Source organism: Colias philodice, chromosome 7, assembly GCF_061535455.1.
Source record: "Colias philodice isolate Cphi_HAF_F1 chromosome 7, ilColPhil1 Martin Lab GWU primary, whole genome shotgun sequence".
Classification (NCBI taxonomy): Eukaryota; Metazoa; Arthropoda; class Insecta; order Lepidoptera; family Pieridae; genus Colias; species Colias philodice.
Window position 1 is genome coordinate 48,718 of NC_143092.1, and position 11,177 is coordinate 59,894.

General features: G+C 38.3%; 1 protein-coding gene across 4 annotated transcripts in view; it reads left to right on the forward strand.

The window, feature by feature from the left end:
* The window catches only part of LOC149486859 (potassium voltage-gated channel protein eag-like), a 28,390-nt gene extending 22,942 nt beyond the window's left edge, over positions 1 to 5,448 (forward strand). For all 4 annotated transcript variants that reach the window (XM_089697165.1, XM_089697164.1, XM_089697167.1 and 1 more), the window contains exon 15: positions 3,010 to 5,448. In XM_089697165.1, the coding sequence (XP_089553291.1) occupies positions 3,010 to 3,162 (153 nt within the window). In that variant the 3' untranslated portion in view covers positions 3,163 to 5,448. The remainder of the gene's footprint in view (positions 1 to 3,009) is intronic.
* The last annotated feature ends 5,729 nt before the right edge of the window (positions 5,449 to 11,177 follow it).

The following is an 11,177-nucleotide window of genomic DNA, read 5'->3' on the forward strand; positions in this document are numbered from 1 at the left end:
TAACACGGCTGTATCGTCTCTCATATGACACTGGTAAAGTTCCCAAGACCTGGAAAATAGCCAATGTCCAGCCAATACCCAAAAAAGGAAGCCGCAGCGACCCAGGTAACTACCGGCCTATCTCAATCACCTCCATTATCTGTAAAGTTATGGAGCGTATCTTAAACAACCGGCTTCTGAGGTATCTAGAAGGTAACGATCTCCTCAGCGATCATCAATACGGATTTCGACGTAAAAGGTCTACTGGGGACCTTCTGGTTCACCTCACTCATATGTTCGGTTCTGCTATCGAGAAGCTCGGGGAGGCAGTAGCCGTATCCCTCGACATTTCAAAGGCATTTGACAGAGTCTGGCATAGTGGTCTTATCAACAAACTTCCAGCATATGGGATCTGCCCTAGCCTGTGCAACTGGATCTCTGATTTCTTGTGTGAACGTTCACTTCGAGTGGTGATCGATGGTTGTGCGTCCGATCTACTACCCATTAACGCCGGAGTTCCTCAAGGATCAGTACTATCTGCTACTTTATTTCTGCTTCATATAGATGATTTGTTAGGTCCAAATATTTACAGTTATGCCGATGACAGCACAGTTATTGACAGTTACGCATCCGAGGCGCAGACGGTCAATGTTTTGGCGGCCCAAAGAAAGGCTTTAGTTGAGCGATTGAACACTACTTTAAAATCGGTTTCCGAATGGGGCGATGCCAACTTAGTCAGGTTTAACTCCTCGAAAACGCAGGCTTGCCTTTTTACAGCTAAACGTACCGACTTCAGTTTAACACCTACTTTCCAGGATGTGTCCTTAGAGTTGTCCAATGAACTGGAGCTTTTAGGCCTAACGCTCTCCTCCAACCTCAACTTCAAGACCTTCATTGAGTCCAAGGTGCAGGTTGCCGCTAAGAAGCTTGGAATACTCTCCAAAGTGGCAGAATTCTTCACACCGGAACAGCTCCTAAACCTTTATAAAGCTCAAGTTCGGTCAGGTGTGGAGTACTGTTCCCACCTTTGGGCTGGTGCAGCAAAATACCAACTTAGCGCCTTGGACTCAATTGAAAAACGAGCGATTAGGCTAATCGGGAATGAAGCCCTTACCACCTCGAAACTGTATAGCTTAGAACATCGTCGAAAAGTGGCTAGTTTGGCAGTGTTCTACAGGATTTACCACGGTGAATGTGCTGAAGAACTGCACAACCTGATACCCGCTTCTCCCTTTTATCTCCGGGGGACTCGACGCCGTGCTGGTCTCCACCCCTATGTCATCGACATTCCACCCATACGCACTAAGCGTTACGCTTCATCCTTTCTCGTGCGTACCAGCAAGGAATGGAACAATCTTCCGGCGTCCGTGTTTCCCGATAATTATAATCTGGACTTGTTCAAAAAAAAAGTGAATAGGCACTTATTAGGTCAGCATGCTCCATCCTAGACCTCGCTTGTCGCTTTCCATCAGGCGAAGCGATGGTCAAATGCCAGCCTAATCTCAAATTAAAAAAAAAAAAAAAAAAAAAAAAAAAAACTTATCGTAATTTTCCCGAGTTACGGATTTTTACTGTCGTATAGAAATTTTCCTTATCTATATAATTATGAGGCAAAGGGAAATTTTCTTGACGTATACAAATTTTCCTTGTTTATAGAAATTTTTCCAACTTATGGAATTTTCCTAGCGTATACAAATTTTCCTCACGTATAGAAATTTTCCTGTCTTATAGAAATTTTCCGGACTTATGGAAATTTTCCTGGCGTATAGAAATTTTCCTGGCTTATAAAGATTTTCCTGACTTATAGAAATTTTCCTGTTTTTTTTTTAAATTTTCCCGCTTCTAGAAATTTTCCCGACGTATGGAAATTTTCCTGACTTATCGAAATTTTCCCAACTTATGGAGTAAATTTTCCTGGCGTATACACATTTTCCTGACTTCTACAAATTTTCCTGGCTTATAGAAATTTTCCTCATATATAGAAATTTTCCTTGTTTATAGAAATTTTCCTGACTTATGGATTTTTCCTGGTGTATAGAAATTTTCCTGACTTATAGAAATTTTTCTGACGTATAGACATTTTCCTTTCTTATGGAAATTTTCCTGACTTATAGTAATTTTTCCTGACTGAAATACGCGGGCAGACTGAAAAGCAGCGCTGTTCGGGTGTTAGCCCACAGCATGGCTGAGTCTGTTCCGATTGCCTAATATGTATGTGTTTACTTTTTAAGTTAATATAGTCTTAGTTTTTGTTGGCAATAAAGCTTTTGTTCTTTCTTTCTTTCTTTCTTACTTATCGTAATTTTTCTGTCAATCGAAATTTCTAATCTTCCTAAAATAGGAAATTTTGACGACTGATTAAAGTAAACCACCCACCTATTCCCACCCACATCCCGTACGCTAAGTGCTCTATCCACAGGCCGCGCGTGCGCAGATGGCTCAGTATCTGCATAGCTAGCGAACGTATAAACTCGCCTGGTCGTTGGGCGTGGTACCTACATATTTCGCAATAAAAGGTAGCCTATGTCCTTTCTCGGGTATCAAAATATCTCCATACCAAATTTCATGCAAATTGGTTCAATAGTTTAGGCGTGATTGAGTAACAGACAGACAGACAGAGTTACTTTCGCATTTATAATATTATTGTATGGTTTATTAGCTGAACCGATAGACGTTATCCTGTCCTAGTTATGAATATGAACGGTCAAACGAGTATCGCCTCAACAACACGTGGTGGTTATACTGAGACTCATCAACCCAGGCACAGATGTCGCCATATGTAAGAATCGTTTGGATCTAACTGCAGATATCGTGACTGCTAAATAAAAGAAATATAAAATTGCTTCTATAAACTGAGATGTAACCTATCCTATCTTTTAAGTTAGATCAAAATGAAAACGGGGTGCTACCTAATCAAATTTAAAATCGGTTCAGTAGTTTAGGAGTCCATTGCGGACAAAAAGAGCGACACTTACTTTTTATACATAAGGAATATAGTATTTCGTTGCCGACGTAACATTTTCGTTCCAGGTCCGGAGTAAAGGCGCCGCGCCTCAAGTGCCGACGCCCACCACGCCCAGCGAGTCGCCGGGCAGCCCGGGGGGTGCGGGGGGCGCGGGGGGCGGGGCCGGGGGCGGGGCCGGCGCGGGGGGCGGGGCCGCGCGCCGCCGCGAGTTCGTGTAGCGCGCGGCGGCGGGCGAGCCGCAGTAGCGCGCCGCCCGCCGCGCCGCGCGCACGTGAGCGGAGCTGCCGCTGTCGGACGTTTTGGATCAGTGTGTGGCGTCGGAGGGGAACCCTGCCTAGCGATACGTCCCAAAACGCCGTCGGACAGAATGCCGGATCGCTTCATTCGGCCGTTACGCGCTTTCCTGTACATACTCGCTTACGTTTAACTCGGATCGTTCCGATTCCGGCTGTATATTATAGATAATGATATAATATTAGTTGTAGAGCTTAGACGGATACGACTTATGTCTAGATAATGATAATACTCGAAAATTGCCGCTAAGCGGTGATCGCTTGCATTAGTTTATTATTGTTTTAGACGACGAATGACGTTGTCGATGCGGTGTGATATTATTAAAAAGGCATCGAGAGCTTAAAGCCGACTCGTACGCATACGAGAGCAAATGAAATTCACAAAAAATACCTATCGAGTAGTTAGAATGTTCATTAGACCACTCTGTGTAAATTGAAACTCATCGCTCTATAGCCGGTCTCGGGTCGCCGTCGTTTCGCTCGCCCTCGATTCCGACTAATAATAAGGGTAATTTACAAATTATATCTCACAATACAGGGAAAAACAAATAGCTGTCGTTATATTCAGTCAATATACACTTTTTCTAATAAAAACAAAACCTATAACTACTTATTTTCTTATTTCCTATTCAAAGAATACATCGGAACGGCGGGCGAGCGAACGCGAACACGAACTTCGCCAAGGTGCCACGGTTCCGTCTGCTTCATAGTTCGTGCATTACATAGCTTCATTCTACACACAGCTGACACTTATTCAAATGTATAAATAGTATCTAAGCTGTTCGATTGATTGAATTATATATCGTAAGTTATAATTACTTAGTAGTTTTGAAAAGCAATATTTATAATATAATAACTCACCTCCTTGTAAATTATACACGATCGACCAAGTACTTTGTTATTGCTCCAGAATTATGATAATTTACAATTACATCTCTTTGTACATAATACTATATCTACTGTACTGATACTAGCAAATTTAATATTTTTTACTTCAGCACTGGAAGATAGGACTGGATCTCATATTACTGTTTGTTATACCTAATATGATTCTTATTACTGCTTACCTATATTGTACAAAAACAAAGTGATATTAACGAAATATTTTATAGTAAAATATCGAATGAATCGTTCAAATTTAAAAGATTATTTGGCTATATTATTATTTACGACGTTTGTAACTTTTAAGTATGTTTACGATACATATCTAAGTGAAATGGCGCAATATGAACTTATGTAACGACATAATAAATTATATCTACCTACTAACTAGGTGCGCTTTATGCGTGTGAGGGGCGGCGCCGCTTATTTATTATTTGTTCATGTTTTTAAAGTTTAACAAACACCAGACGACGCGTCGCAAAGCCCTACGTAATTTCATAATTAATTGATTCTCTCATTTCGTACTCTGTCGTGTAATAAATCTCATAAATATAAATATGTGCAAATGAATATAATTAGTATATTAACAACAGTAATAATGCTTTGCGTCGCGTCGCATTTTGTGTTTAAATTTGTGAAATGGGAAGCTTAGTCACTGCATTTCGGCAAACAACCTCACCCCGATCTCCAACCACCCGCGGGCAGCAGTGCAGCAGTCACTCAGTGCATCAGTCACTCAGTGCATCAGTCACTCAGTGCAGCAGTCACTCAGTGCAGCAGTCACTCAGTGCAGCAGTCACTCAGTGCAGCAGTCACTCAGTGCAGCAGTCACTCAGTGCATCAGTCACTCAGTGCATCAGTCACTCAGTGCAGCAGTCACTCAGTGCATCAGTCACTCAGTGCATCAGTCACTCAGTGCAGCAGTCACTCAGTGCAGCAGTCACTCAGTGCAGCAGTCACTCAGTGCAGCAGTCACTCAGTGCCGCAAACGTGCACGCTCTCTGACCATCGCCATATGCCCACATAATACTTTAACACACATAATATGTTACCTGTTAATACCTCTATTACGCCTCTAGTTTCCCAAATTCCTTGACATTTTGCAGACAGTTAAAACCTGTAGTATGTAAATGTAAACCAACAGAAGTGAGCTTTACTATTCAAAAAGTGAGTGATTTGTGAGTTGTCAGGAGGAGTCAGTTTGCGACTCGAAGTGAAAAGCCGCCTCACACTCACACCTGTGTATTGTCTACTATCTACGATTCAGTGCAACTGCAACGCTAAGCCGCGACTCCATATATTTTTATTGAAATATACTTTCAAGAATAAGTGTTGTTTTTTATTTCTTTATTTCCTTTTATTGTAGTAAGTATTCATATGGCACTAAATAATGATTGTTTTGTCAAGTATGTATAAACACGGTGTCTAAAAACACCTCAATATAAAAATTGGTAACTATATTTGGAATAGGAATGTAAATTTAATAAATAATGTTGCGTAAATATTGCGACCCTTTTGGCTTTAATATTTTATGATTGTTGTGATTGTGGTATACAAATATTATTCCCCGAATTACTAAAGCTAAGTGAGTTCTTTATGTAAACGTGGAAACGTGGTGGATATCAAGAAGGCTAATAACTATAGACCTATCTCCAACCAACATCCAACCATTACCTACTTTGAGTAAGGTCTTTGTGAAGTTCATTTTTCACCAATTTTGTCTAGTCATTTATTTATTATTGTTATTTTGTATCAAATAATCTACCTACAGCACGCCAAACAATTAGGTTTCACCAAGGGTTTCACAAATGTACCACAGATGCTGGGGTAGCTCGTGTCACACACATCTTAATATATATACATAAATCTCGTGTCACAATGTTTGTCCTTGGTTTAGGAACCACTTAACCGATTATAATAAAACTAGATTTCCGCCCGCGGCGTCGCCCGCGTTTTCAAAGGAAAACCCGTTTCATTTCCGGGATAAAACCTACCCTATGTGTTAATCCAAGTTACCTTCTATAATATGTGTTAAATTTAATGTAATTGGTTCAGTAGTATTTGCTTGAAAGAGTAGGTAACAAACACACACATCCTCACAAACTTTCGCATTTATAATATTAGTACTAGGATTAAAACTGCTTTTTACATCTCTCAGATTAAATTTTTTAATTTATCTATCAAATTAAATACTCAATTAAATAAATAATAATATTACCTTCACAATGCCTAATAACGGTTAAGAGCAATCTTCCGTATCCTCTCCCATCTCACCGAACCGTTGTATTCAGTTCTCTTCTGAATTATTATTTCTGAGAAACACGAAATATAATGTTATTTATTATGCATACCATGTTTAAATATAAATTTATAGTTGAATCGTTTCTATCGCCTTAAATACGTATTTTATCATAATTTATCTATAATATTAGGTACCTACCACGGGCGAAGCCGGGGCGGACCGCTACTAATATTAAAAAGCGTCCAGGGCAAACTCAAACAATGCATTGGGAATATTGTGTGAAAGCTGTGTAGATTTTCCACTTTACTACGGAAATTGTATAACTATGGAGTCAAAGATTTAGCTCAGAGCTATCTTCAGAAATCAGAATAAGGTACAGCTGAATAGTTTGTTTGTTTGAACGCGCTAATCTCAGGAACTAATGGATTTGAAAAATTATTTCGGTGTTAGATAGCCCATTTATAGAGGAAGGCTATAAAAAGAATCTATTTAAATTGAAGTATGATTTCCGCAGCGGCGGCCTTAGGGGGTGGCGAACAGGGCAATCGCCCGGGGCCTCGCTCTTGCAGGGGCCTCGCGCAACAACCCACCCAAGCAAATTTAAAAAAATGAAAATGTGTGCGTGTACTAGAGTACACACGTAAGAAGTGAAACTTCTTTATGGCCTTATTTTTCAAAAAATAATTTACTATAATAATTATACAATATTACAGAAATATTATGTTAGTCTAACACGCTCGTCGCTTCGCTCCTCGCTATATTTACACCGGACGCTGCTGCAACTCGCTCGGCTCGTGCGGTAGTTCAAAAATTCGAGTTATAGAGTTTTTAACTTATAAAGGATTTCGACTCGACAAACACGTGTTTACGTGAGTCATAGATTTATTATCGTATTTCGAGGCTTAAAATTATTAAAACATATTTGAGGAATTCGATGACACAAGATCGGCTTTCAGCCCTTGCTATTCTTTCAATCGAAAATGACGTAGCTCATTCGTTGGATTATTGTGCTTAAGATTGTGCTTTAATTAAAGATTTTAGCCTTAGGAAAAGCCGCAAACATCAATTTTAAAATTTATCATCTCTGTTTTTGTTAATTTGGTAAATCTTTCTATGTATAAATATATATTTAAAACTCAAATTTTGTTCATTTGTATAACTTTATCATTTCTCCTCAAACATGACAAATACCTAAACCAAACAACCAGACCTACTTTCGCATCACATACATTTCACGAAGAGCAAAGGGCCTCGCAAAGGGCCTGCCGCCCGGAGCCTCGCAATGGGTAAGGCCGCCGCTGGATTTCCGAGCATTTATAGTCTGGACAACAATTTGAAAACAGCATGGTTCGAGTTTTCCAAAATCAAAACCTGTTGAAATGTCGCCAATATTTTTTTCTTCTACAAAATATATTTGCACCGTTTTTTAACTGAGGCCATTGACTGAAGCTCCTTTTAATCCAAAAATGTTTTTATTTAATAAATGAATAGGTATTTTATATTTCAAAGCTAAACTGCGCCATACTTGGATTTTCGTGTTCTTTAGCTTTTCCAATCTCATATAGATACCTATCTAAATGTAATTAAAACTAACAAAAATAATTTATACTTACCTATCTTAACCTACTGATTCCTAAAATAAGCTTAACTTGAAAACGTCGATGTAACTAAACCTACGAAATAATCAAACAACCTACTTTATTACATGTATAGATAATTTTCCCTTAGATAATAGATTCCGGACATATCTAAATTGTATATTATCATTATTGTTATTGTTGTAATCTGATTATTGTTAAATTTAAATGTACTTAGGTACATATTATGTGATAATATGATGTAATTGTATATATAATAATAAATAATAATAAATAAATATTATAGGACATTATTACACAAATCGACCTAGTCCCACAGTAAGCTCAATTAAGGCTTGTGTTGTGGGTACTAGGCGACGATAAATATAATATTATAAATACATATATAGATAATAACACCCAGACCCAAGAACAAATAATTGAGTTCATCACACAAATATTTGCCCTGACCGGGGATCGAACCCGGGACCGTCGGCTCAGTAGGCAGTTACTTTACCACTGCGCCAACCGCGTCGTCGAAAAAATATATTTGTATACAGTATGATATGATTGTATTGCAATACCTGCGGTTGCTAATATTAATAGACGTATTTATGTATTTCCTATGCAATAAATTATTTGAATTTGAATTTTAAATGGGTAAAAAGTGACCCATCAACAAGAAAAATAATTTATAATTTGATCATGAAATTATCTACAAAACGTACCTATTAAGTACTTAGGTACTTAATATTTTTTTCATACGACCCACCGTTTCTGAGATAATACGACCCTTAAAATTGTAAAAGTTGTAATCGTCATATTATGAATATGAATGAGTACGCCGAGTACCTAGTAGGTACATTACATTTCTAGTTTTAATTATTAAGTTAAAAATCAGAAATCTACCATAACTACAATATAAACATTGTCGTAGAAATCATACTCGAAAGTCTTATATGGCTGTAGCAAGTAAAAGAAAACGCGAAGAACAAGAAGCAAACACATCCACAGCAAGTCAGTACTTACCTATACAAAATAAATCTTTTCGCCGTTTGGCTTATGTGCATCATAACAAAACCCGCATAGTTCCTGTTCCCGTGCGATTTCCGGGATAAAACCTATCCTATGTGTTAATCCAAGTTAGGTACCCTCTATATGTGTGCTAAATTTCATTGTAATCGGTTCAGTAGTTTTTACGTGAAAGAGTAACAAATATCCATACATCCATACATACAAACTTTCGCCTTTATAATAGTATTAAGATTCTGAAAACTCTTCTCTTTCGATACTTGCATTAATTAATGTTTTCATACCAGGTATAGGTATATACCTACTATAATAAATGAAATACAGTCAGTCTAGAAACCCTAGGGTTTTATAACCCTAATCACTGAGACTGGGCTTCATATTACCTGATATTCCCTATAGTTATATTATATTTTGAATACAAGTTACAATGACCGACTGAAAAATATTTTAACATACATATCTACTTAACAACTTCACAGTCTTATCTACTTCTAGGTCTTTACAGTATCACGCCTCACATCTTTATACGCCTACCACCAGCCACACACTCGACGAGTGGCATGGGAAGTAACGAGGAAAGAGGCAGAGACATGATTGTGGCAACATTACTCGTCATGCTCCTCGTCTTGCCCACTGCTCCCTATTTTGTCGGTTTTTGTGCGCGAGTCAAAGGACCGGCAATACGAGTGCGATGAGCAGCGCAAGAATCATAGTCTGTGTTTGTGGATGGAATCATTTCGACGTAAATTGTATTCGAAATGAAAGTTACTTTTCTTTTTCATTGTGTCTGGCGATAGGACAGAGTCTTTTTAGATATAGTGACTTATAGATTATAGTGGTATAGGTTATCTACCTGAATTGTGGTATTATGCTACTCTTTGGGTTTAGGTTCCTTCAGACTTCTAACGGCTTATCTTATTACCATGATAAGATCCAATAAAATATGAGTTTATCGTTAAAAATTTCATAATTTCCAATAGATTATTATTGTATATTAACTATATATTTATAAATACTATTTTTTTTTCTTAATTGCATATACTTAGCCTGTTGCCGCTGCTCTCAGTATCTATTCGTTCATATGAAATGCCATTCAGAATGTGTTATTATGTGTAATGTTAATTGTATTTGCTGGGTAACATAGTGTCGGAATTAAAAGCTTCTAATTTGTAAGTACAGAGCTGTGTCTGTGTCTGTACACAGATATTATAATACTATACTAGGTACAGAGTATAAACTTAAAGCATACCAATTTTTTTTGAATCCATTCAGTAGTTCGGTGATACTTAGTCATCAAACATACTAATTACTAGCTGTGCCCCGCGGATATAAACGTAAGCGTGATTCAAACTCATTCAATTAAAAATCGGAACAGAAGTTTCCGAGATTAATGCGTTCAAGCAAGAAAACAAACAAACTCTTCTTCTTTATAATATTAGTTTAGGTTTTCAATGTACAATACAGAATTTAAAATGTTACATTTTTATTGTGAAGAAAAAAACATGCAATGCTTATAAGCAATAGGTCGGGATTCGTAAATAAAACATCAATTTAGTTTAACCCTAACTTTATTATAATATATACAAAAGAAAATATAGAGCGCGTTCGAGCGCGCGGGCCCAGTACTGGCCGACACTGGCCGACATTGGCCAGCGCTGGCCGACACTAGCCGGGGCGACACTGGCCGGGCCCGAATGTCGTCCGAATACAAAATAAAGCATGAAATTTCGATTTCGTGATACAAGTTACATTTTGCCGGTGAACTTGCAATGAGATTTTATATTGATTGTTGAGTTAATACACTCGAGCAGTCACAACTCCAACATTCACTATAACCTTACATCTATTTGGCGGCAGTTTGTTAGAGCGACCGACGCGCGTCTTACGTGTGACACGTGCGACACGTGCAGTACATGTGACACGCGTGACACGTGCGACTCGCGGCGTCGGCAGCCGGCCACACGGTACACTCGTTAGTTAATTATAAAGTAAATGCTTTCTCTTCACCCGTCTCGCTCGACATTTTATGTAGACAATTCCTCGAATTCGTTCCTATTTTATATCTATATACGCGTATCCTTATTAAAAAAAACCGCTCACACTTCTCACTTATAAAACACAACATCGAGGTCCACTATGACAGATCGGGTGTTCATATTCGTAAACGATAATCGAAACATAATATTGCGATCCAATTTCGGGGGTTT